This window comes from Leucopleurus acutus, assembly GCF_964270905.1.
Source record: "Leucopleurus acutus genome assembly, chromosome: 4".
Lineage (NCBI taxonomy): Eukaryota > Metazoa > Chordata > Mammalia > Artiodactyla > Delphinidae > Leucopleurus > Leucopleurus acutus.
In genome coordinates this window covers 125729574-125756302 of record NC_139146.1, presented here as the reverse complement: position 1 = coordinate 125756302, position 26729 = coordinate 125729574, and the positions used below count along the sequence as shown (strand labels likewise).

Sequence of the window (26729 nt, the reverse complement as noted above, 5' to 3'; positions counted from 1 at the left end):
ACTTTCAGTACAGTATCCAATTAATTACATGAGATGTTCCACACTTTATTATAAAATAGGCTTTGTGTTAGATGATTTTGCCTAACTGTAGGCTAATGTAAAGGTTCTGAACACGTTTAAAGTAGGCTGGGCTAAGCTGTGATGTTCGGTAGATTAGGTGTATTAAATGCATTTTTCAGTATTTTCAATTTATGGTGGGTTTATCTGGACATAAGTCGAGAAAAATCTGTACTGTGTTTTTTCCTACACATACGCAACTATGATAAAGTTTAATTTATCAGTTAGGCACAGTAAGAGATTAACAACAATAAGGAATAACAAAATAAACCAACAATAATGTCAGCGAACAAAAATGGATCAGCTGATCTAAGAAAGACAGAAAATTTTATTTGAGCCAAATTGAGGATTATAACCCGGGAGAGCCTCTCAGAAAGCTCTGAGAACTGTTCTGCCCATTAGAGGTCAAAGCACAGTTGTATAAATTTTTGAGACAGAGGACTGTGCATTAAATGACGTATTATTGACAGTTTACACAGTCCAGATCTACCCGTACAAAGCGAATAGTGGGTCATAGGTCATGGTGGCCCCTTACAAGATTAAGAAGGAAGGTTATCTCCTAAGGAGTTATCTTGTTGATGCCAGGAGAATGTTGCTCTTTATGGTTGAGCAGGTATTTCTGCTGATGGAGAGGTTTGGTCGATGCATAAGGCAGATACGCAATGCCTGTAGAGGGGAAAGAGGAGGCCAAAGGGCAGAGAAAAATTTTTATGTTTACATTTTCCTCGATTTGCCTTAGAATGCGAATTTTTATTTCATCAATAACAACGTACTATAATAAAAGTTATGTGGATGTGGTCTCTCTCTCAAAATATCTTGTACAAATTTAATGCCTTGTCCATTGTAACGAAGCACTTATCTCGCACTGTGGCTCTAACTTTTGCAGTTCAAGGTGCAACAGCAAAACTAGCAAGAATTTCTTTTTCCTTCTTCACAATTTCATGGATGGAAGATTCATTCTTACCGTAGATCTTAGCAACCTTGGCATACAAGTTTTTTCTTTCCTTATTGAGAACTTGCACCTTTTCCCTTAAAGGAAGCTCTCTACAGCCTCTTTTTGGCATATCTAAGTTGCCATCATCACTACTCCTGCACTTTGGGGTCATTACTACGTAAAATAAGGGTCACTTGAGAACAAGCACTGTGGTACCGTGACAATAACCCCATAACCAAGGTGGCTACTAAGCGACTAACGGGCAGGATACGCTGGACAAAGGGATGATTCACGTCCCGAGACGTGAGATTTCAGAATTCATTACTCTGCTCAGAACAGCACACAGTTTAAAACTTATGAATTGTTTATTTCTGGAATTTTGCATTTAATATTTTCAGATTTCTGTTGACCTAGGGTGACTGAAACTGTGGGTAAGGGGAGACTACTGTAATTCTGAACAGCTTAAATCTATTGCAGCCAAAATCTGGGTTTGGATGGTACATTAGAATGGCCACCATATTTTATTAAATCAGAGATGATCCATATATTATCAGACATATCCTGATTCCAGAGATATTCATATGCCAAAAAACAAAAACAACGCATCTTAGACTTGGTAAAATACAGCACAAAAGTTTTTCTTTTTAAATTCTGAGTAAATAAAGTGTAGGACGCTTTCTTACCTCCTCCTAAAAGGGCTGCGGGACATACATATTCTTTCCCAATGAAAATAAAATTTTCCTTTAGAAAAATATTAAGAATTTTATTATGTTTCTGAAAATAACAGTGTTGGTCCCTTTACATCCCTGATTCAGGGTTGGGACTCACTCTGCAATAGCTTCAGAGTTCAAATTTCATATGATTCTTGCTATGCTAAGACATCTATTTCCAAATTAGGGCTTTTAAATGTGGGCTCTACTATTCTAAGAGGAAATTGCAAAATTTAGAAAATGTTAATAATTTATTTTAAATTATACAATATTAAAATAGATCTATATGGGAATTCCCTGTGGGCCAGTGGTTAAGACTCAGCGTTTTCACTGATGTAGGCCCAGATTCGATCCCTGGTCAGGGAACTAAGATCCTGCAAGCCACATGGTGCAGCCAAAGAAAACCCCAAAAGATATATGTAATTATTATTTTTTTAATTAATTAATTAATTAATTAATTTTTTGCTGTGTTGGGTCGTCGTCTCTGGACGAGGGCTTTCTCTAGTGGCGGCAAGCTGGGGCCACTCTTCATCACGGTGCACGGGCCTCTCACTATCGCGGCCTCTCTTGTGGCGGAGCACAGGCTCCGGACGCGCAGGCTCAGTAGTTGTGGCTCACGGGCGTAGTTGCTCCGCAGCATGTGGAATCTTCCCAGACCAGGGCTCGAACCCGTGTCCCCTGCATTAACAGGCAGATTCTGCGCCACCAGGGAATCCCTGCGCCACCAGGGAATCCCAGATATATGTAATTATTACCATTAAGGAAATACATATTGCAGAAAGTAAATTTGGTGAGATAATAGCATTTTGATATTCATAAAACTATATTAGGTGCATCAGTTAGTCACCAGATTTACATATTGGGAATTACTCTCTTATACATTGAAATTGGTGTTGTATTTTGATAGGTTTTAATTCTCTTCTTTCCTCCAACTCTTCTTATTCATACTTTAATGATCTTACGTGTCTTTGTTTTTTTCCAGATTACTATCCTGGATGCAAAACGGAGCATGAACATTGGGATATTTCTAAAGCAGTTTAAGAAGTAAGATGTTTGCACACATTTGAAACTTTAGTCACATCCCTGCTCGTCAGCATCAGAGTCCGTGGGTGTGAGCCAAAACGCAGATTCTAACGAGGGAAAGCCATCCCTCATACTTTCAAATTGTTTTTAGACACGTGGCTTGAGGAGGCCCCAAGTGTGTGTCGCTTTCCGCTGTTTTCCTCCATAAAAACATAATCAGGTGGCTTGGAGTCCAGGCAGAATTACCTTGGGGCATCTGTCCATGCCTGACACGTCAGGGAATTTATAAATTCACCTGAGGTGTGGCTCCATGAGTGGAGGATGGATGGGTGAGTCAAACACTGTTTAATTCACGTGTCCTCAAGTGGAAAGGAGAGGGCTCTGGCTCCAGGAGTCCCGCAGAACTGCTTTTCTTCTCCCAGAGAAGACTCCCAGTGGCTGTTGCTAGCTTCGCCCTCTCTGGGATGCCCGAGGATGGTTTTCTGGGGAAAGGGGCCTCTGGTGTATCAGGATCCCTGCTTTCCCTGGCAGTGGGGCTCTTAGGATCGCTGACACAAAACCACCCATCAGACTGGGAAGGAGGTGGAATGGGAGGGAGGGTGGAGGGGGTTTGTTTTCATGTCCCCTGGCTTGTGTTTCTTTGGCACTGCAGCCAATGTGAAAGGGAATCTGATCATTGTCTTTTCAAGGTCTCCTCTGTCCATTGTGGAAGATATTCATCAAGGAAAGAGTGAGCATTATGGATCAGAGACATTACGTGAATTTCTTAAGCTTTTGCCAGAGTCAGAGGAGGTAAGGAATTTGGGGTGTGAGTTTTAAATGTTAGGAGTGATAATAAAAGCTTAATATTTTTAGGAATGTCAGAACTCACATGGGAAGGGCACTCTCCTACCCAGAGCCGGAGTTTTCTCGCCTAACAATTAAAAGTTACCCAGTAGAAAGAGGATGGGTTAGCAAGTTGGAGAACCTAGGCTTAAATTGGCGCTGGTCCCTTAATTGAGAAAGTTGGGCAAGTTTTCATAAGTCCTGTGAATTTTAGTTTCCTCACCTGTAAAATGAGGATAATGATGCTTACCTCACTGGACTGTTGATGATTAAGCCCTCGTTATGCATCTAACATGGTACGTGGCACATGGGAGCTCAGTAAATGTTAGTTCCCTTTTCTGTCATCTAAGGATGATCTTTGCCTAGGGTGTACCTGGGGTTGTTTCATAATACATATACTTTTTAAAAAAAAAAACACTTTTGAATAAAGATGCTCTAAAAACTGGAGAGATAGGTAAATTGTTAATAAATGCTGTCTGTATAATGGATTAAAAGGTGGGGATTGCTATGATAGCAATATAGTACCACAATATAAATAAAGTATTGATTTTTTTGGAGTGAATTAACTGAATTTATGAATGATTAGGAGCTCGATAGGATAAAAAAGAGAAAAACAGTTTTGTGAAACCTTCCAAAATTGTGATATTGTCTATTTCTGAAGAAGTGACCCTTTAAAAGTTTCAGTAAGAAGCTACACGAATACATTTGCTTGTAAACATTTACATAATACAGAGCCTCATGAAGTAAAAAGTGTAAGTTATCCTTTTACACACATTGCTGGCTCCTCCCTCCCCGATCTCTCTCCACCTCCTAGACATAATTTATGGAACATGACTTTAGTGCCATTAATAACAACAAGAGAAATGTATTTGTGCTTTTTCTTTTCCATCAGTGATAAACTCACAGTGCCAAACGGAGGGTCTTCGGGGGTAACTGGCTATTTATGTATTCTGAGCTGCTCTCTCCACCTTGGGTTTTCTGTTTGCAAATCAATTATAATTTACCAAAGCCAAGATTAATTAATGGCATTTGTTAATGTTAGTAAAGCGTCTTAAAGAGTTGAGGGAAATGTACATTAGATCAAAATTTACCCTGGATCCTGTATACTGAACACTCCTTAATCTTTTATGTGAAGAGTGGGCATTCCAAAATGTATATTTTAAATTGAAGTGTAGTTGATTTACAGTATTGTGTTGGTTTCAGGTGTACTCAAGACCTTTTATTAGGATGGATAGTGTTTAATGAATTGAGTTTTCAAAAAGATTTAGTTGCTCTGGAAATCTTCTCCCCGCTTGGGCATTTTTCATGCTTCCTCCTTAGGACTGCTCTGATACCTAGTCCTAACGGAGCTCTAAATTTCCAACTAAGTGGGAGTTAGGCATGAGGGAGGCTGCCAGCTTCATGCCATGAAGAGGCAGAAGGTTAAATGCGGTTTCCTTAATACCTTCCTTCCTAATTTAACAATCAGAGGCGATTAAAAACTTAAAAAAATTTAAAAATGCAAAGCCTGTGGAAGATGAAGGATCTTTCAAAGAAGCAGCTTAGCTGTCGAACCTCACGTGTTTTAAAGAACCCTGTTTCTTGCGTTGTCTGTGGGATATAATTCAGAGGAAAGAGGCTGTTAAGAGAGTGATGACTAAAACCTACCCCAGCGCTGCCCTGAGACTCCGAGGCACTCTCTCACCGCCAGATGATTAGCTGAGCCCGGAGACGAGACACGCCCGGGGTCCTGCCCTGCCTTCCCAGCCGCTGGGCCAGGCCCTCCCCCTCCCACTGCGGGGTCACCGGAGTGACCGGGGTCTGAGTATCTGACTAGCTGTCACACTGCTGCTTGTTTACATTACCGGCTCAGCACACCCTCGGGCTCCTCCGGGAGCTTCCTTCAGCAGGTGCGCCCTGACAGTCCTCAGGGCTGCTTGGCGCCCTCCCCAGACCCGCGGAGGGAGCCACCCCCTGACCGCTGCCACCGCAGGGACAGACTGGCAGTGCTGGGCGGCCCAGCCCCACTCGGACGCAGGACCTACCCTGCAGTCCTGGGTAGAGGGCAGAGGATGGAGAAGAGGCCAAGGAGGAGGCACGGCCAACTGAGAGAGGGTTAGGAATGTGGCAGAAAAATGCTAATAAACGCATCGCTGTGCCTCACTGTGCGTTGCTAGGTCTGTGGGGTAACGTCTTGTGCTCATTCTTAGCACGAGGATGGGCGACACGTTGATCGAGTGCCCCATGTTCCAGGCCCCGGACGGGGCCAGAGGCAATCGAGTGCTCAGCCCAGTGCCTGGCACACAGAAGGTCAATAAATCACACCCATGGTGTGTGTGTGTGTGTGTGTGTGTGTGTGTGTGTGTGTGTGTGTTTCATTTAATCCTCACAGTGACATTGTAAGCTATTCGTCATTTAACAGATGAGAAAACTGGGGCCCACACAGGTTAGATAGAGCTTGTCTAGTGCCACGTGACTAATGGGCTGTCGAGGGCGGTGGGTTTGACCTGGTTTGTCTGACCCCAGAGCAGTTCCTTGGCCCGCACTCCACCACCGCCCTCTGAGGAAGGAAGGGCAAAGGTTCCCCAAACCCCACCTCACTTCAGGCCGGCCTTGCGTCACCTCCGCTCTCACGAAGTACTGGCGTGAGTGTCACTCATAATATGTCAACTTGTCAGCACGCTGAACTGATGAACGGAAACGGCCCAGCTGCCAGGCTAACCCCAGGTTAATTTGTTTTCAGACGTTCTCTGCCCTTCACCGCAAAACTTTTATCTGGCACGTTTTTTGTCTTGCCTCAAATTCATGATTAAAACTCGCAGAGGGAGAAGGTAGACTCAGAAATAAAAGCATGCTCCCTGTCTGGGCCCCGAGAGGCGGCTTGAGAAGGAGCCCTTCTCTCTGTTGGCGCTGGTACCCTACCGCCACAGGCAGCATCAGGGATGCAGGGCTGGAGGTGGAACTGCTGTCTGTGGCAGCAAGTTGAGTCGCCTCCCCTGATATTTTTATCACCTCATTCTTACCTTGTTCATTTACTCTCTGTTCCTGGGAGGAGGAAGCCCCAGTGTCTTCTGTTGGGTGGGTCTGCCGGTGGGAAACCCTGCTGTTTCAAGCCCATGTGAGTGGAATTAGAGGGGATGAAGGAGGCCTGCCCTTCGGAATGCGTGAGTCTCAAGGAGCACGCTGTTTGCTGTTAGGGCAGAAACCAGGCACAGCCAAGAAAATGATGCCTAACCACGTTTGCTAAATGCTTTTTGACTGTGATGAGAACGCAGAATAATTCTAGGGTCTGCCCACCCTCTTCTTTACCTTCCTCTCTGTGAAGGCACAGTAATCCCTCTTAATGAACATAAATCTCATTTTGAAATGGAATTAAGAACTGTATACGTGGCATTTCAATCAAATACTATCTTTAGTATCACCATTCTCTTGAACTCCATAAGCATTTTTCACTCATTATGTAAGTGAAGGCGATTAATCATTGTTCATTTACAGTTCAGCACATGTTTAATAGAAAATATCTACCAAGTGTACTTAGCATGACCTGTTCTTGTGCTTCAGACAGGAAACCGTGCTGTGATTCTCAGAAGTTTTGCCCGTGCTACATATGTGGTCTTACATAAAGGCACAGCCCCGCTCTGCCCCTGCCCATATATGGTGAATCATTAGACTGTAGCTCAGGAGGGCCCAGAATTCATCCTGTGGCTTTCCCAGTTCAGAAACTAGGCACTAGTTTGGGTTTAGCTAATGCAGAAGTTCCATCTGCCCTTAAATTTATTAAGGTTGAAAATGGAAAATTCAATTTGGGGCGCTAAAGGTAGGGGAAATAATGCAATTCTATAAATGGCTATTTTCTGCCCACTGTGGGGAAAAATGTAGTCTTAAGGCCCAGACTTAATACCAGGGTGTCTGGGTTGTGCATCTGCACTGTTACATTTTGATGCAGATATTTCAGTTTGTGCATCTTTGCAAATACCCCTCCTCTGTGTTTTTGAACTGTTATTTCCTTTTTTTTTTTTTTTTTTTTTTTTGCGGTACGCAGGCCTCTCACTGCTGTGGCCTCTCCTGTTGCGGAGCACAGGCTCCGGACGCGCAGGCTCAGCAGTCATGGCTCACGGGCCCAGCTCCTTCGCGGCACGTGGGATCCTCCCAGACCGGGGCACGAACCCATGTCCCCTGCATCGGCAGGCGGACTCTCAACCACTGTACCACTAGGGAAGCCCTATTTCCTATTTTTCAAGAGGTTTAAAAATTAGGTTATTTTTGTGGGCACCTAACATAATCCAGGGGGTGGAAGAGAGAAAGCTTTAGAAAACATAACAAAATGGTAAGTGCTTACTGGGAACAGTTAGCTTCAAAGACAGGCTACCAGCTTTATTCTAGAAGTCTTTTTTTTAAATTGAAGTATAGTGTGTGTGTATTTATTTATTTATTTATTTATTCAGATTCTTTTCTTTTATAGCTTACTACAAACTCTAGCAGTCTTAAGGTGCTCCTGACCATAAAGTGCTGTTGTTGGAAGACTCTCCATTACAGTAGACAGAGATGTGTTTTTTGGTTTGGTCCTGTATTCTCTGAGGGGAAGGCATACCTTGCTCTCTGATGCAGTTTGAGAACTTTCTCTTTGCCTGCATCCCTACTTGCTTAGCTGTTTGGCTATATTCCTACGTTGGAACTCTTTTTTTTTTTTTTCTTTACTACAGTTGAAGGAATATTTGTGTGTTTAATAACTTTTAGTATAACTTTTTACAGGAGTAGTACATGCTTATTGTGGACATTTTAGGAAATAAAAATGAGCAGCAGATGAAAATGATAATGACTGTGGTCATTGCATCACCTAGCATAGACGTCTGGTTTGTCTTGTTCCTGTGTTTGTAGTGTGTGCGTGGAGGGTTGGGGCATAGTAGACACTTCTTTTCTTAATTTACAGAAGTGGGATCCACTGTACACACTCTTTATATTACCTGATTTTTTTTCACAGGGGGAAATCTTGACACTGATCTTTCAATTGTTTAAGCCGTTTTCCTCTTTATCTTCCTGCTGGAGAGCCAGTGTGTACTCACCTCAACATCCAGTGATCCCTTCCTATAAAGCTACTAGATGTGAAGGAGGACTTGACCTCAGAAAGAAGATCTGTGTTAGACACCCTCCCCCAGTCTAAGTATCTTATATGCAAAATACTCAAAATAATAAGATTTTTTTCCTTTATGACTCAAAGGCTCTGCTATAGTGACTATCCAGTCTCTTATTTCTTCTTCCAAACAGTGGTCTCCCTTCCAGATTATAACTTACAGAACGTTTTCATCCTTGGAACTGATCCTTTCCCTTTAGTAACCTCTCTGAGGATTCCGGTGGCTCCAGCTTTCTGGTTCATGTGGGATTGTTTATGCCCACATAAGTGACACAGCTGTCCTCTCCCTAATTTGCTCGTTTGCTCTTTTAAACAACAAAGTAGTAAGCTGTGATGATTCCCTTTTCTTAGGCTGACATTTTTATTAATTTGAATTTAGCACTGATATCCTTATTTTCCTAAAGGAATTCTAAGATGAAATTTAAAGTGATGTTCCATTTTAATCATTTGTCCTTTTTTTCTTGACCCCCTTTTCCATCTGTCTTTTAGATAAAGAAACTAAAGGCATTTAGTGGAGACGTGGCCAAGCTGTCCCTAGCAGACTCCTTTCTGCACTGCTTAATTCAGGTGCCAAAGTAAGGATCACCCATCACTGTTCTTTGCAGAGTAAGGTTTTAAAATCAACAACGTCAAATTCTACACTGTAGCTGTACCTTTTGTCTTTCAGCTGTTCACTGCGGATTGAAGCCATGGTGCTAAAGAAAGAATTTTTGCCCTCTTGTTCTTCTCTATACACAGATATAACCATTCTAAGAACCGCTACAAAAGGTGAGTAAATACATGATGCTTTGTGTAATTTGATTTGATTAATCTTGGTAGCAGTTTATTTTTTAAAAACTGTTCAATTGAAAAATTAGATATGGAAAGTTCCATTTCTGATATGCTCTAAAAAGGGAAATGAGACGTTACCAGGGATGGTATTTAAAGTTTATTTCCATTTACTTTTCTGCCTCCCCCGGTTAATTAATTAACTGACCAATCAATCAATAATTAGCATATTCTCCTCCTGTAAAAGAAGGTTGCCTTCATCTCAAGCTTAGGCATAAACCTTGTTGGTTGCAGCTTGCTTTTGTTCCTCCCCTAGATTAGCTTCCTGTGTATGTGTGTGGTGTGTGTGTGGTGTGTGTGTGGTGTGTGGTGTGTATAGTAGTGTGTGTATGGTATGTCCTTAGTGTGTGTATGGTATGTGTGTATGGTGTGCATTTAGTGCGTGTGGTGTGTGCATAGTGTATATATGGTTCATGTTTTGTGTCTGTGTTGTAGTATGTGGTGTGTATGTGGTGTGTGTGTGTGTAGTATGGTGTGTGTGTATGTGGTGTATCTGTGTGTGTAGTATGTGGTGTGTGTGTAGTTGTGTGTCTGGTGTGCGCATAGTATGTGGTGCATGTGTAGTGTGGTATGTGGTGTGTCTGTGTGTGTAGTATGTGGTGTGTGTCTGGTGTGTGTGTAGTATGTGGTGTGTATGTAGTACGTGATGCATGTGTAGTTGTGTGTGTAGTATGTGGTGCGGGTGTAGTGTGGTATGCTGTGTGTGTGTATGTGGTGTGTGTGTAGTTGTGTGTATGTGGTGTGTGTATTATGTGGTGTGTGTTAGGTGTGTGCAGTATGTGGTGCATGTGTAGTTGTGTGTAGTATGTGGTGTGTGTGTAGTTGTATGTGTCTGTGTGTAGTATGTGGGTGTCTGTGTGTGTAGTATGTGGTGTGTGTAGTTATGTGTCTGTGTAATATGTCGTGCATGTGTAGTTGTGTGTATGTGGTGTGTGTGCTGTGTGTAGTTGTGTGTCTGGTGTGTGTAGTATGTGGTGTGCGTGTAGTGTGTATGTGGTGTGTGTGTAGTTGTGTGTGTCTGGTGTGTGTGTGCATGGTGGCGCGTGCTCACAGCCTGGGCCCAGGGCCAGCTGCCTGTCTCCTCCAGTGCTCTGGCCTCTGTTGGCGGCTGGGACCCTGCTCTTCCGGAAGCATCCCTCCTTCCGTCCTGACTCCTCCCCAGGCATCTCCTGTTCTTCTTCTACCAGCTTTCCTGATGTTTCTGCTCCAGTGGTGTCTTCTCCCACCCGCGTCCCCTCCAGAGTCTAACACCTGGTGGGCTCATTACATTTGAGAGTGAACAACTTGGTAATTTTTGCTTGCCCCTTGGATAGCCTCCTCAGGTTGCTCTAGTGTCTCATTCCATAGGGTTGGGAGCTTGCTTTCTGGCATGTACGGCACTGAGAATGCCGGCTCCAAGGCAAAGTCTCTGGTGCTCCCTGGCCCTCACAGTTTCCAGCATTCATCAGCTGGGATCTCCAGCCTGATTTCCTCCTGGTCACTTTCTGGGTTCCTAGTTATTGTGGTAGAATGTTTATTCCAATTTGGTTTTCTTGTTTAGTTGCTCTGACTTGTATTAAGTTTTTCTCTTCAGCTCATCATATTTTCTTCATTTTAGAGAAGAGACTAAGAATTAAGAAGAATTTTCCTCTTTCAATATAGAGGCCTTTTAAAATTTCTTCCTGTGTCAAGCCTAAAGCAGCAATTTTGAAAGAATTGTCTCTCCTGTTCAAGTAGAGATGGGAAAATATGTTTAATATTGAGTGATGCAAATTTGTGGGCACGGTAGAAACGTTTCTTATCTGGTTACTCTTCAAAACCTGGCCTTCTTAGATAACAGAGTATAGGCAGTGATCCAAGTGTAATTTTTTGAAAGTAATACCAGACTTAATGGAGAATATTAACTTAACAATATCATAGGTGACATTTTGTTACCTATATATACAGTAATTTTAATAATTAAATTTTCTTTTTAGCTTTTCAGATACATTAGCAATTTTTAATATTGTTTATTTGCGTAGGTGTGTGTACAAAAGACTTCGTGTTTAACGAACTAGTTGACCAATATGTGACAATGATAAGTTCCTTGTTAAACCTTTAAGCCAATCCAAATGAAATGTAGAGTTTTGAATAAAATGGAAAGATTCTCTGGGTTCCTGCCGCTAAGGGTTGGAACTTTGCAAGTTATGTACCTGTCATTCCAGCCTGTTTATTTTTTATCTCCTCATAGCTCAGCAGCTAAGCAAATTGCTGCGCACTATTCGTTTTCATAGTCCGTAAATATAGTCTCAAAGGATATAAAGGAAACCATAAAGAAATAACTGCTGAGAGGAGATTATTCCTGTAACACAGTGTACTGCTTTTCCTAAGGCTTTTGTATTTTCCACTCCGTGAAAATTTTCATTATCAAAGTATGTGTGATACTTAAGTGTCACACATATTTGATTCCCAGTTGAACACTAGGATGTGCATCACCAGTAGCCAGGGGTACATTAGATATACCGTGCAGTGTGCTACTTTGTTTGTTTCAGTCTTTTATACAGTTTAGGGTCAGAGCTTACTTCAGACACACTTGAACTTGGATGTGGTAGCTGTCTCGTGTGTGTTTAAGCTGAAGCCTTCTCTAAGGTACCGTGGTGTGTTCTTTCTGACAGAGCTGATGTCATGTGAGGAACTACATTCGATATTACACTTGGTGCTGCAAGCAGGGAATATCATGAATGCAGTAAGTGAAGTTCAAAAAAAAATTTTAATGTTGTATTTCCAACTTTATTTGTCTGTCTAAATGTGTATGTATATTTTTTCTTTTGATTTGTCTTCTTTAGGGAGGGTATGCTGGCAATGCAGTAGGATTTAAACTATCTTCTTTGCTCAAATTGGCAGACACAAAAGCAAATAAACCTGGGATGAATCTCCTGCACTTTGTTGCACAGGTATGTGGAAGTGATGGATACAGAGAGAGAATGTACGTTACCCACCCCCGCCCCCAAGGCAGTGAAGTTTTTCAGAGGTGTAAGGTGGCATCAGAGTCAGGAAAGGGCACCGTAGGTGCCAGGAAGGTTCTATTTGCGGATTCCTGAGTTGGGCTGCACCTGGGGTTACAGGCCTGGAGGGAAGTGGAGGGGTCGGGGGTGAGGCAGAGTGGTTGCTGGGGAATCTGGACTTCATGCTTTAGCCATGGGGAGCCAACAGAAGTTTATACACAGCACCAGGGCCTGACCAGGTATGTTTTTGTTGCTAGGGAAATGAGGCAACATGGAGGGTGGGTTAGAGTGGAGAGAGAATAGAAATAGGGGTACCTCTTGGTGGAAGTTGGCGCTCATTGTTTGGCGAGAGTTGAGAATCAGAGTAATGGCCACAGGGATGGAGAGCAGGGGCCTGGGTGTTGAAACATTTCTGAGTTGACCTGACTAGATTTTTGACCCGTTGTGTGTAAAGAGTGGAAGAGTCAGAGCAATGAGGGGATCACTTGCATATTTTCTTTGTGAACTGGGGGTTACAGGGCCTTGCCATTCACACAGGGTTTGGGGTCTGAACCCTGTCCATCAACTGCATTTTTGACTGGGTCTATGTGACACCCCAGTAACTAGTTATAAAGTCAGAGATGAGCCAAGGACAGTTCTCTCTTTGTTGTTAAATTATCTCAAATAGCGAATTGTGCTGGTTTGTTTTTCCCTTTGAATCTCCTTGTTGTTTTGACAGCGATCACATAGATATAGCTTCACCTGGGAGGAAAGCTGTGTTGCAGCCTTGTTTCAAGCATGAGTTTCAGAATAGAACAGAGAGATTTTTTTTTTCAATCTATTTATCCCATTCATTTCATCCTTGACTGCGTTGGGTCTTCAGTGCTGCACGCAGGCCCTCTCCAGTTGCAGCGAGCGGGGGCCACTCCTCGCCGCCGTGTGCAGGCCTCCCACGGCGGCGGCCCCTCTCGCCGTGGAGCACGGGCTCTAGGCACGTGGGCCTCAGCAGTCACGGCACGCGGGCTCAGCAGCCGTGGCCCTCAGGCTCCACAGTGCAGGCTCATCAGTTGTGGCTCACGGGCCCAGTTGCTCCACGGCATGTGGGATCCTCCCGGACCAGGGCCCGAACCCACGTCCCCCGCATTGGCAGGCGGACTCTCAACCAGTGCGCCACCAGAAAAGCCCGAACGGGGAGACTTTGACTTGTCCTTTATTAGCTGTACTGCCTCAGACAAGTTACTTAAGCCTTAAGTTCCTCAATTTCTCCATCTAATGATCGGGGGTAGTGATACCTCAAAACTAGGTAATTGAGAAGGTGGAGGGAGATAATTCCAGAACGTGCTTATTAGCTCAGTGTTCCGAATATGGTAAGCTCTCCATAAACAATACACACTGTTGTGACTGCATTCTTCAGAAGACAGAGGGCACATTGAACCTGGCACTAATTTGTGTCAATTTTCAGGGCATTGAAACCAGAAAATGTGTTCCACATCCCATGTGGCTTGCAGCATCTCCTGGCTGCCCTTTTAGATCCCCATACCCAGGTGCTTTGCGTAGCTTGGTCCCTGCCCACGTGGGGAAGTTTCCTGAGTTGGTAACTGCCCTCTTCAGACCTGCCTTCTTTGTACCCTCTGAACAGATGAAGAATCCAAACACCCCCATGGCCTGTGCACCTTCTGATTGAACTCAGTTTGCAAACTGGTCTAAGCTGCAAGTAGCTCGGTCAAGTGGAGGCATACGCATAGGTATGGGTGGTATTTCAGCAGGACATATTGGATTCTCTTAAGAACCATGAGCCCTGCTAAGCCGCCGCCTCCTTCCACTGAGTCTTCATGCACATGAGTCGTGTTTCATGTCAGGATCAGTTGTTCTGGGAAGTTAAATGTTTCTTGAGAGTAGGAGAGTTCTGGTCAGTCTTACTAAGAATATCAGACTAAGAGTTCATGACTCAGTGAATTGCTTTGAATGTATCAAGCCTAAAAATGGGAACAGTGATTTTATGGTTCCTGTAAGCCCTGAAAAAATTTTCTCCGTATAGTGGACAAAATTCCAGTTTTATCCCTATATAGTGAGAGGAAATTCTGGTTTTGTTCCAGGAAGCCCAGAAGAAAGATGCCGTGCTTCTAAACTTTTCTGAAAAATTGCATCATGTTCAGGAGGCTGCTAGGTAAGCAAGGAAGAGAATTGTGAGAACAAGGTTTTTTTGTTTTTTTTAACTACCTTCTTATGAAAACTGATGAATATTTTACAACTTCTGGATTCAGGTTTGAAATTTTAAAAGTTTTGTCTTGTTGAACTTTCAGACCTTCCTTTCATTTGGTTACAGAGGTATGTGTGCATCTTTGGAATTTGGGGGTTTTGAAAAATTAATCTTTACTTTTAATCTAAAAAACTCCTATTGCAGTCTATTCTAATGAATCTCATCAGTGTAAAAAAAAAAAAATATATATATATATGGATTAAGAACTTCAAATACCTCCACACCCAAAAGATAGGGCTCAAAGAACACAGCCTGTTACCTTGGGAGTTAGTATATATCAGGCAAGCTTCCAGGGCCATACATCACTGATTCCTTTAGAATCTAACATGGTACGTTTATTTTCTATTGCATTAAAAGAAATTGGAACCATACCAAGGGCTGTGAAAGGATTTTGTTTTAGTCACTCAACTTTGCAGAGGAAGTATCTACCAAACATAAAGCTGTATTTACATCACTGTTTAGGATCACTTGTGATCCTAATATAGATGTGTATTTTAACATAGCTGTAATCTGTGTATACATGCTATTTTGAATCCTGTGCTTTTAAATTTATAATACATATCCATGCATCAGTGGTAAATGTTCAACGACCAGCTATTTAGGGAGAAAAGTCCTGATTTGTGGCAACTGCTGATTTCCATGGCGTAAATACTGCTGCCATGGCTGATCTCAAGCTCCCAATGTGGCCCTACTGACTGTGGAGCTGGGGAGAGATACCCACAGCCACAGCTGCGTCCCATGAGCTGGCTCCAGCCCCTCACCTCACGTATCAGCCCAGTGCATGTCATCTGCTTGTTATCTGAGGGACTCTATCCAGTTGGGACAGCTGTGAACCGTATGCATAAACACATGAACCAGAGCTTTCTAAGCCCCACCCCGCCACTGGCCCGCATCTCAGTGTTACCGACTGCAAACATCTAACCACAGATGACATGTCTTTCCCAAAGTGAGATTATCCGTCCAACGATGTAAACAGTTCATAGTTCGTATTTACAGATCACCAGAGTGTTCTCCCCAAAGAATGAGCATTTTCAAAGATGCAAACTGTTTTGGTTTCTGAATTACTAACAAATTTGTGTGGGAATATTTTTTCCACTTCCTAGTGTGGAAATGTTTCTAAGCGATACATAGAGAAATAACCGTTCCATTTCTGGTCAGAGTTAGATGGGGAAAGTTAGCTAGATCTTGTCTTAGAAAAAACTTATTTACTAAGGTTATTTATTTGAAATGGAAAGTGAAGTACAAACAGGTCATAGGTGGGTGCCAGTGACCAGTGAAGGTGGAAAACTTTTTTTTTTTTTTTTTTTTGCGGTACGCGGGCCTCTCACTGTTGTGGCCTCTCCCGTTGCGGAGCACAGGCTCCGGACGCGCAGGTTCAGCGGCCATGGCTCACGGGCCCAGCCGTTCCGCAGCACGTGGGATCTTTCCAGACTGGGGCACGAACCCGTGTCCCCTGCATCAGCAGGCAGACTCTCAACCACTGCGCCACCAGGGAAGCCCTATTTTTTTTTTATAAATTTATTTATTTTATCTTTGGCTGCGTTGGGTCTTAGTTGCTGCACACAGGCTTTCTCTAGTTGCGGCGAGCAGGGGCTACTCTTGGTTGCGGTGTGTGGGCCTTTCCTAGTGGTGGCTTCTCTTGTGGCGGAGCACTAACTGTAGGCACACAGGCTTCAGTAGTTGTGGCACGTGGGCCCTGTAGTTTTGGCTCACGGGCTCTAGAACACAGGCTCAGCAGTTGTGGCGCATGGGCTTAGATGCTCTGCAGCACGTGGGATCTTCCCAGACCAGGGCTCGAACCCGTGTCCCCTGAGTTGGCAGGCGGATTCTTAACCACTGCACCACCAGGGAAGCCCCTGAAGGTGGAAAACTATTGCATAAAAAAAAAGTTAGAATTGATCAATGGAAGCATGGAAGCATCTTGATTTATGAATTTGCTAATTGAATTCCACCTGGACTTAGGTTTCATCTATTCGCTTTACCAAGCGACAGAAACATCATTCATGCTCCTTTAATCTGAGTGTGACATATGTAACAAAAGCCTTGCCATCAATTCCACCGTTTCTCCGCAGAACTGTTAGCTGTGTGTCAGTTCTCTCTAAGACACAGAGTGCTGACTCTGGTTGCCTGTGGCGAGCAACATGCAGTCTGTGTAGTGTCTCCGTATCACCCTTAATATCCCGTTTATCAGCATGCTCTGCCTTGCTTTTCATGGGTTAGAGCTTTTGTATTTGCGTTTCATGGCCAGAGGAAAGTCTAAGTATCTGAGTCCTGCTGAATTCTAATGCTGATGGCATAAAGATGTTCAGACCTAGTTTTTGAAAAGCTTCACAATTCCCATGCTTTCAGTTATCTCACCAGCAAGCACAAAATTACAGCCTGGTCTTTGAACCAGTGTGTGTCTTTAGGAAGGAATCGCTTCTTAAGGAAACATAGGAGGAAACTCTAGATACAGAGGTCGGTAGACAATCACGGTAGCTCTCCCCTTCTGTTTCCAGGGTCTTGTTTGATGTACCTGCGTGACACCTGGCCTCCTGTGCCAGGTACCCACTCTCCCCTTTCTTCTTTCAGATTATCTCTGGATAACACAGAGGCAGAGCTGCACTCGCTCTTTGTCAGGACAAGATCTCTAAAGGAGAACGTCCAGCGGGATGGTGAGCTCTGTCAGCAGATGGAAGATTTCCTTCAGGTGTGTGTATGATTCGAGTCAGTCCCCCTGATTTCATCTTCAGCAGCCCCTCAAGGCTGGTTACCTTTGCAGGGCTGTTTGTGGAAGCAGCAGGTTCCCATGCATATGTTTTTCCCCCAAGTCGGTAAGAGGAGGTTTGTATTTCGGTGCCCAGCCTCTGCTGGCTTGGTTTTGTGGCAGAGGGTATTGAATATGGTCTAACCCTGAGGCTTTGGTTAGGGACAGGGTCTCTGTTTGTCTCTGCTCTGTCTGCATGATGGCATCGCCTGCGAGTGAACTGGGATCCCTTATGCTTACACTTGGCAGCAGTCTGGCAACTTTAGAAGGTTTTGCTTCTAAAGCACGGCTCAGGAGTTCCTGTCTCCCACTCGAACTTTTGGACACCAGTAGGAAGTGCCACGGAGATCGTTAAAGACACCTGAGCACTTGGGCTTTTGTTCCTTCAGTTGTTTGTGTGGCAGAAACAAGCTCCGTTTTGGCATGTTTTATAGGGAGGGCAGGAGAACACACCAGAGTCGGTGCCTCTCACCACCCCAACTGCACCAGCCCCACAGGGCGTGGCAGGAGCTGTTCGGAATAACATCAACAAAACCCAGCAGAGAGAACACGTTTGTGACAGCTCACTGTGACTCACTAATCACAGTCTGACATACTTCTTTTATCTTCCTTATTTTGTAAAAAAAAAAAAAAAGGTGGCACCTTTTCATGCTTTCAGTCTTCAGTGAAATGGTGTGCTGCCTTCAGTGTCAGGGCTTCGAGGCTCATGAGCTGGAATCAGTGAGGCAGGGCTGCCCTGGGCGGTGGAAAGGGACCAGTGCTTTTGAGGGTTGGACCAACCTCAGCCTCCCCTCATTTCCTTGAAATGAAGTCACATCAAATGCTGTGAGCTGCAGCTCCCGTCAGTGAACATTTGATTTTGTTTGGCTCTGCTGGGAGTTTGTTTTTATTATTAAACACATGTTCTGTATTTTCTTTCATATGTCACTAAACTCTAATTTTCCCTTAAAAGTGCACAGATTTTCTTCTCAAAGTGAGACAACAAAGCAAACACCACCACAGAATCATCTAACAGTAGCTAGGAAAACACTCAGCAGTAAAGACAAATGGAACAAATCCAGAAATTCAAGGGGAAGGCCTGTCACACATTGGGAGAAGGATTCTGAAGGTCTCATTTCTCAGTTCTTATATTAAATGTTAATCTCTTATGCTAAATAGTAGCACAGAAAGGCTTATGATGCAAATCCACACCCCCGGACTGTTCTTCAGAAGCAACCTCGTTTTCACTCTAAACTCGTCCTCCTGGTAGTCATCTTTATCTCTCTATGTAAACTGTTCCACACAGCTATTTATTTTTCTTTTTTAAGTTCACTTTCTTTTTAAATGGGGGAAATACAATTTTATTTATTTATTTATTTTTTTTTTGCGGTACGCGGGCCTCTCACTGTTCTGGCCTCTCCTGTTGCGGAGCACAGGCTCCGGACGCGCAGGCTTAGCGGCCATGGCTCATGGGCCCAGCCACTCCGCGGCATGTAGGATCCTCCCGGACCGGGGCACGAACCCGTGTCCCCTGCATCGGCAGGCGGACTCCCAACCACTGCGCCGCCAGGGAAGCCCGGAAATACAACTTTTTAAGTTAGGTTATGGTCCGGCCACGAAGGGGTCTGAATGCCAGTCTGAAAACTTTGCTCTCTAAGCTATGGTGAACCATTTTTGAGCAGAAAAATGACAGGAACATAGTTTTGCAGATCTGTTTCAGTGTTTTGACCCTTTGGGTGAGAGGTACCAAGTGTACTGGCGTGGAACTTTGGTCCACAGCAGACAAGTTTGAGCTGGAAAGTTGAGATTGCTGCGACAACTGCCAATCTGTCATTCATGCTTTGCCAGCGTTGCTTTGGGCTTTTTCATCTGTGGCCTTAACCATGAGGAAAGGGTTCAGCAACTAGCTCTTGGCAAACAACTCTGAGCGTGGTGGCTTTTCAGGTCCTATTCAGAATGTTTCACTTTCCCGAGTCCTAAGGGGACTGCGAGCGCTCAGGCACTCTCCCTGTCCGCCACAAGATCTGCGATGAGACATCTCAGGTGGAGTAAGCTCCCATGAAGATTCTTGTCAAAGTCCTGTTTTTCTGCAGTTGAGCTGTTCTTGGCTGGAATCCGCCTTTCGCCCTGTGTGAGAATGACAGGCAAAGATTTAGCCTTCCGTTAATACCCTTCTCTCCTCGAAGAAAAATTCAGCGTGAACGCACACACTGCCTCAGGTTACTGACTCAGATGGTTACTTTCTCTGGCATTTGGTTTCCTAAATCGTTTTGGTTTCCTGCTACCTCTCGAATGTGCTTAGTGGAAGAAAAGGGTTCGGAAGGGGGTTAGTGTATGGGTAGGTGGGAGGGGATGCGTCTTCTCGGAGTTTCTCCTGAGACTCTCTTTAGTGTTCAAGCAGTGAGCCCATCCGCCAGGTGGGCAGCCCGCAACTTCCCTATTTCCCACGCCCAGCCCTCCACCCAAGGAGAATTTTCTCAAATAGAAGCGTGGTTTCGTAAAGGAATATACCTTCTTCATATAAGCCTTGTTATCCAGTGAAAGAGAAAGCACCGTCAGGCTTCGGCGTGACCCCAAATGCTGTCTCCCCGGGGCTACATCTCCTCTACCTGCTGCTTCCTCACCTCAGCTCAACGGGAGATGTCACTGAGCTGCCGTCGGGGACATTTGCTTGTGCCTTTGGCCCTGGGGATCCCCATCCTGAAGGGGCTGGGGCTCAGCAGAGGAGAGCGGGCTACCTTCGGCCGCACCGCATTGCTGCAGTACTTGAGTCTATACGGGCCTAGGAGACGTTGTCCTAGAAGAATTAGGAAAAAAACAAAGAGGCCAAGAGGACTGATTTGTATAGGGCAGTAGTTCCAAGCCACGGGTACCCATCAAAACCTCCTGGGAGTTTTAATAAAGTAATGGCAGGTCCACCCCAAATCTACTGAATGGCTTGGGGGTGAGGGGTGCAAGTGTGGGCCATAGACAGAGCTGACTCGGATAAGAAGCCCTGGCTGGGCGTTTGTCCCTGCGGGGGTGACACTGACCCTGATAGAGCTCATTTGGGGGTAAGTTTAAACCCCTCTCAATGGGGCAGACCTCTGGATAAGACAACTGGTCAATATAAGTGACTTTTGGGACCCTGAAGTAGACCCTTGGCCCAGTATAAGCCTCAGTCATGAGAGAAGGAAGAACAGATACAGACAGATGCAGAGTTTTCCTTAACAACACCAACTGCACTCCTGTGCCATGCGTCCAGTGACTTTACAGGGGAACATTTGGTCGGTGGCATCCTCCAGCTTAAAGCTCTTCAGTCTCCTGTGGCTCTCAGGCCTCGCGTAGGGGTTCCCCTCGCTTCCCCAAGGTGTTGTTCGGGGTGAATTACTCTCCTGTCAGCTCTGAGGGACGTGCAGTGAGACCTGAAACTGAACCCCAGGCACCAGGCAGCAGGCCGAGCGCTCGCCTCAGCATGTGCTGTTTGTCCCCTTCCCCGCAGTTTGCCCTGGGAAAGCTGGCAGAGCTGGAGCGCTGGAAGCAAAAGCTCCAGGACGAGGCCCACACCCTCATCGACTTTTTCTGTGAAGACAAAGACACCGTGAAACTGGACGAGTGCCTTCAGATATTCAGAGACTTCTGTGTCAAATTCAACAAAGCAGTGAAGGTACGACTCTGTGTTTTCTGAGTTGTCAGGATTTTTCTTTTTCCTCTGCCTGTGGTGGAAAGGTGCTTCAGCAGCTCCGGGGCATCAGGAAGGTCTGGCCCAGGCGGTGTAGCGCGGCTGTCACTTGTGATTCCGGGGAAGGGCTCTGCCGTCTCAGCCCCGAGTCTTTCCCTGTTGGCAGGAGTCTATTGTTTGGCTGCCTTTGCTACTTAGCTGCTCCTTCCTACGCTCGCTCTGATGCCCTAAAAGCATTTTGTTAGGTTTTTTTAGGATGGCAGTCACGATATTAAGACGCCTCTTTGAAGATCCTCCCCCCTTCCCAGGAGACACTTTCCTCTTTCAGGGGGACCTTGGTCGCAGCGGGATGATGGGAAGGTCCTCACTCCCCTGTTTTAAGCTCCATAGCTATTGCCAGGGGTTGGCATCTGGGAAACCAGGCTGTCCTCGGCCAGAGTGGGCTTCAAAGTGCCCTGATAGTGAGGGAGTCTGCTGCTGTCTGAACATGACTGCTGCTTTCTTGCCCTTCAGCCTCCGGCTCCAATAATCTCTGAGTTCATGCAGAAGCCACAAAACTCTTTGGGTTGCTTGGCTTTTTTTTTTTTTTTTTTTTTTTTTTTTTTGCGGTACATGAGCCTCTCACTGCTGTGGCCTCTCCCGTTGCGGAGCACAGGCTCCGGACGCGCAGGCTCAGCGGCCATGGCTCACGGGCCCAGCCGCTCCGCGGCATGTGGGATCTTCCCTGACCGGGGCACGAACCCGTGTCCCTTGCATCGGCAGGCGGACTCTCAACCACTGCGCCACCAGGGAAGCCTGGGTTGCTTGGCTTTGCAAATAAAACTTTCATCTGTCAATTAAAAGCAAAGTAACATCCCATCATTTCAGGTGCTGATAAGGAACCAAGTAGTCGTGGGTCACCTCTTTCCCTGTGTTTTAAGTACAGATGTGTCCTTAGCTGCATTTCTCTGAGGGGTTGCTCAGACATCTCCCCAGCCCTAAGTGAGTCGCTGGAGTTCTCAAGCTGCCTTTCTCTGTCCAGTGAAGAGGAGGCTGAGCCTGTGGCCACGATTCCTCTCCCCCATCCAAGCAGTGAGGTCAGCAGGCGGAGGCGCTGGTGGGCGGTAGCCGCCAAATTGGCTCTTTCCGAGGCCCTCGCTCCCAGTCAGAATTCTCCAGGCCCATGAGGCCACCTGTATGATGCTCTCAGCCCCGCTGTCCTGAGAGCCAGGAGCTGGCCCCATGCCCTCCCACAGGCAGCCTTGAAAGGAGAAGACCCGGGACCTTGGGGAGCCCGAGGGCAGAGCTGCAGGAGGAGCCCAGAATTTCCGGTCAGAGCCAGAGCCTCTCAGAAACTTGGAAGGGAAAGTCCACTGTCTGAGGAAATTGATTTTCAAGTAAAAAGCGCCAATGATAGCAGATTTGGGTGCGACATCTGCACGTTTATGTGACACGAGTATATTTAAGGACAGTAAAGCGTGCTTTGGTGTGTGCATTTGTTCCGGTTCGGTTTGTGGCGGGAGGGCTGGCTCCTTGGAGCAGGGAGAAAGGGAGAAAGATTTGTAAAGCAAATCCTCCTCTCCGATTGTGGGAAGTGGGTGGGGCACAAGGGACAGAGCCTCGGTGGCATTTCTGGTGTTTCTTTACCAGGGAGCATTCAGAGAACACAGATTGAAAGGCATCTCTTAATGTCCTGAGTCTACATTTATGCGTCCAAATCACTGTTAAGTAGAATGTGTGCACATGAGTGTGTGTGTGTGTAGATGTTTCCATGCAACACAGATTCTTTTAACACCCGTTGTATTTTTCTCCCTGCTCTTGCCTAAATAGCACTTTCCTGGAAGTCCTTTCTCTCCTGCCCTGCTTAGAAACCAAGTTGGGTTTCCTCTGAGTTGAGGTCTCGGGCATGTGTGGAATCACAGCCCACACTGAGGGCACGATGCCTTGACTGGAAGTTGGGCCCAGGGGATCTGATGACAACTTTAGGCAGATGGTTGGGGCCAGGCCTAGTGTGCACGCCCGGCCACGCCCACGTTGTTTGCAGAGAACAGAGGCCTCCATCCCTCTGGGCACACAAGCACTGCAAACACACATTCGCATGCAAACACAGGCTGTCTCCCTTGGTGAAACAAATGACCCAGGTCTCTCCTCCAGCCTGTGTCTCTCAGTGGGGTCTTAGGGTAGCTGTCTCTGGAACTGCACTTGGGTCCCACGTGTCTCATGCATCTTCTGGCTTCTCTCCGTCCCTCCTTCAGGACAACCACGACCGCGAGGTGCAGGAGCTGAGGCGCCTGCAGCGGCTGAAGGAGCTGGAGCAGAAACGGCATTTCTGGCCGGCTGGGGAGCTTGGATTCGGCCGGAGCAGCAGTGAGAATGACGTGGAGCTGTTGACTAAGAGGGGCGTGGAGGACCTGCCGCCTTTCCTGCACTCCAGGCCCATCAGCCTCTCCTACCGGCCCCCCAACACCCGCCGCTCCCGCCTCTCCCTGGGCATCGTGGCCGACCGGGAGCTGCTGACCTTCCTGGAGAGCTCCACTGACAGCCCCGAGGAGCTCAAGTTCCACAGCTTGCCCCGGAGCTGCCCCTGGCAGGCCCCGTCCAGCGGAGCCCGGACGGAGCCTGGAGGACAGAGGGACCAGGGCTCCAGCCCAGCACACAGACCTCCAGTCTCGGAGGGCCAGGAGGAAACCCCCCACCCCACCTCCGCTTGGCCGAGGCAGCTCCCGGCGCCCCGACCTGAAGAACCCGCCCCCGCCTTACCCCGGGTTCGGCGCAATGGGGTCAGCATCCTCCGAAAGAGGAACAGCGAGCCCGTGGGCCTGGGTTCCGTGCGGTCCCCTCCACTTTCGCCGTTGGCTCTAGGGATTAGGGAGCATGAGCTGGTGACGGGTCTGGCCCAGTTCGACCTCCAGGCTGCCAAGGGCCCGGAGGAGCTGGCCCCGCTGACCGTAAATGACTTCAGCCCAATGGAGCTGGCGTCCGTGGGGGATGAGAACCCGCAGTCCCTGGGCGCCAGCAACGGCAGCCCGACGCCCGTGGGCAGAGGTGCCCAGGGGGGTCCCAGGCCGACCCCGGGGGATGGCAGCGCTGCCCCGGATGAGCCCATCAGCGCGGCTCCAGTATCTGAGGGCAGCAGCAACCCCGAGAACCAAGATCCTGGGTCTCTGTTCTACATCTCGGACACCACCGACTGCTCGCTGACCCTGGACTGCTCGGAGGGAACCGACTCCAGACCCGAAGGGGGGGACCCGGGGGAGGGGGGCGACGGGGAGGGCTCCGTGTCCTCCAGGGCTGGGGAGACGGGCGGCAGCCAGGTCTCCTCAAACCCTGCCTGCCACCCGCCTGCGGAGGCTCCCACTGCCGCCTCCGCCTCCGGCGGCTCCCTCTCAGGGAAGAGCGAGCCGGACTGCAAGGGGGGCCTGCCCAAGGACAGGCCGGCCAGAGGGAGGGAGGTGATGGCCCCGAAGAGGAGCCCCCTCAAAGACGCGTCGACGGGGGCGTCCAGGGCTGGGCCTGCCCGGCGGGGCGCGGCAGCGGCGGGGCCGGTGCGGACGCTGACGGGCTGGGAGAGCGAGAGCATGCGCAAGGTCGTGCCCATCTCGCGCGCCGGCCGCGCCCCCCCACCCGGCAAGCGCGCCCCTCGCGAGGGCCCCGTCGGCGCTAACCCGCCGGCGCCGCTGTCGCGCCGCAGCTCGGTGCTGGGGACCCCGAACGCGTCGCCCGGGAGGCCTTCGACGGCGGTCCGGCCCGGGAGGGAGCCCCCAGCGCCAACCAGGAGCTCCTTCAGGAAGCCCAGCGCCAAGCCCCTGCGCAATGTTCCACGGCAGAAGCCCGAGGAGAACAAGATCTGCCGCTCCGGCTCCCAGGGCCCCGACAGCCCCGAGGAGCCGCCCCGCGCCCCGCCGGCCCCCAGCGCGCCCCGCGGCCCGGCCCCGGTCCCCAGCTTCGCCCGCAACACGGTCGCCTCCTCGTCTCGGTGCCAGAGGACCGACTCCCCGCCTGTGGCCAGATCCCCGGGCCTCACCCGGACCGTGTCGCAGCGGCAGCTGAAGGTGAAGGGTGGCCCCGAGGACGCCGCCCCCAAGGACAGCGGCGCCCTGCGGCGGGCCGGCAGCGTCCGCGCCCCCCGGAAGGGGCCCGAGTCAGCCGAGGGCCCCGGAGACAGCGCCCAGGCCCCGCCGAAGGGCCGCGGGGCCGGGGAAAGGGCCTCCTTCCGGCTGAAGGACGCCTGTCGGGGGGCGCTGGGGAAGGGGCTCCATCCCTTGTGGAAGTGAGAGGCGTCCGCGCTCCCCGCTCGCGTCCTGGGGTTCGGGTGGTGAGGACTGATTTCTGCGAAAGGCCGACCCCGAATGTCTATTCCACATAAAGTCCGCCGGGGCCACCTGCCAGTGCTCCTGTCACCGAAGGTGCAGCCGTGGGGCCCGCCCACCATGCCGCGCTGACTCTGGCTGGATGAACTGCCGGTCGGACGTCCTGCCGCCACGGGTAGGCATCTCCACCCGCGCCCCGGAGGTGGACCAGGCGGACCCCCGTCTCCCAAACAGACCACAGAGACCCGTGAACGACTCAGACGAGGAAAATGACTTTCCTATGTAACAAGTAAAAGAAGATTTGGGGCCAGTTTTTATGTATCAATGACTTATTTTTTAATATAAAAATTAAACGTTGTTTTAGTTGGTTCCTTTCACGGAGTGAAATGCGGCCCAGGGGGGAAACGGTGAAGATGTTTTTATCTTCCTGTGTTCCCTGGCCTCAGGGTTCCACCTGCCCACCCTGTGCATAGCTGGCAACTGGACTTCCGCAAGACCTTGGGTGTTCTGTGGTTGGCCCCGTCTTCCTGAAGACTTTCTTCTTTGCTCGCCTCACCCTGCTGACTCTGGTGAGGGTTTGGGTGTGGACAGGAGGGAAAGTGAGACTGGTGGACGGAAATCGGGTGCTCCTGTGTGTTGGGGCAGGCACCGTGGGCAGTGGGGCAAGTCTCCCCTGCAGATGGGTGGCAGCCCCCGGGAGAATGCTGAAGCTTCCAGAGTTTAGAGCTGCCATTATTTTGATGGAAGGTCATCAGGGACTGTTCAGCTGAGCACATCTTTCCCGTTGTGTTTTCTCATTTGAGTATCTGTTGTAAAACTGAGTGAAGGCTGCTATGACTTGTGTTCGCTCTAGTTACAGGGAAGAAAAAACCCTTCAGTCTCCCACTCTTTCCTTCGCTAATGTGACCTGGAGCCTGGAGAGAAGCTCTCTCCTCTCACCTCTCTCCCTCCCTCCCTCTCTCTCTCCTCTCCTCTCCTCTCCTCTCCTCTCCTCTCCTCTTCTCTCTCTCTCTCCCTCTCTCTCTCTCCTCTCTCTCTCGATACTTTTTAATGTTGCTGTCTGTTCTTTGGTACAGTGGTTTTAAATCCTGAGAAAAAACAGATCAAGTTTTTAAAAACAGACCAAAAAAAATTGCTTTAAGAAGATTTTATATTATCAGGAAATTTTTGGAAAAAAAAGTCAGGCTTCATTCAAAAGAAAGAGGAAAACATGTACTATTTCTACTCAGTGCCAGTTCACTATTTCCCTCTGACTAATTGGGAAATGGGGGAATTCTTGAAACTTTTTTGTTATTTAAAAATTGCCCCCCCCCCCCTATTTTTTACTTTTGATCACTTGTTAGTGAAACTTTGTTTTAGATCTGA

General features: G+C 47.7%; 1 protein-coding gene across 1 annotated transcript in view; it reads left to right on the top strand.

Moving 5' to 3' along the window:
* The window catches only part of FHDC1 (FH2 domain containing 1), a gene marked incomplete at its 3' end in the record, with an annotated part of 33407 nt that extends 8079 nt beyond the window's left edge, over positions 1 to 25328 (top strand). The window contains exons 2-11 of the mRNA XM_082838075.1: positions 2684 to 2745; positions 3414 to 3516; positions 9149 to 9234; positions 9327 to 9427; positions 12121 to 12191; positions 12292 to 12399; positions 14526 to 14596; positions 17261 to 17378; positions 20896 to 21060; positions 23310 to 25328. Coding sequence (XP_082694201.1) covers positions 2684 to 2745; positions 3414 to 3516; positions 9149 to 9234; positions 9327 to 9427; positions 12121 to 12191; positions 12292 to 12399; positions 14526 to 14596; positions 17261 to 17378; positions 20896 to 21060; positions 23310 to 25328 — 2904 coding nt within the window. The remainder of the gene's footprint in view (positions 1 to 2683; positions 2746 to 3413; positions 3517 to 9148; positions 9235 to 9326; positions 9428 to 12120; positions 12192 to 12291; positions 12400 to 14525; positions 14597 to 17260; positions 17379 to 20895; positions 21061 to 23309) is intronic.
* Between the last annotated feature and the right edge of the window lie 1401 nt (positions 25329 to 26729).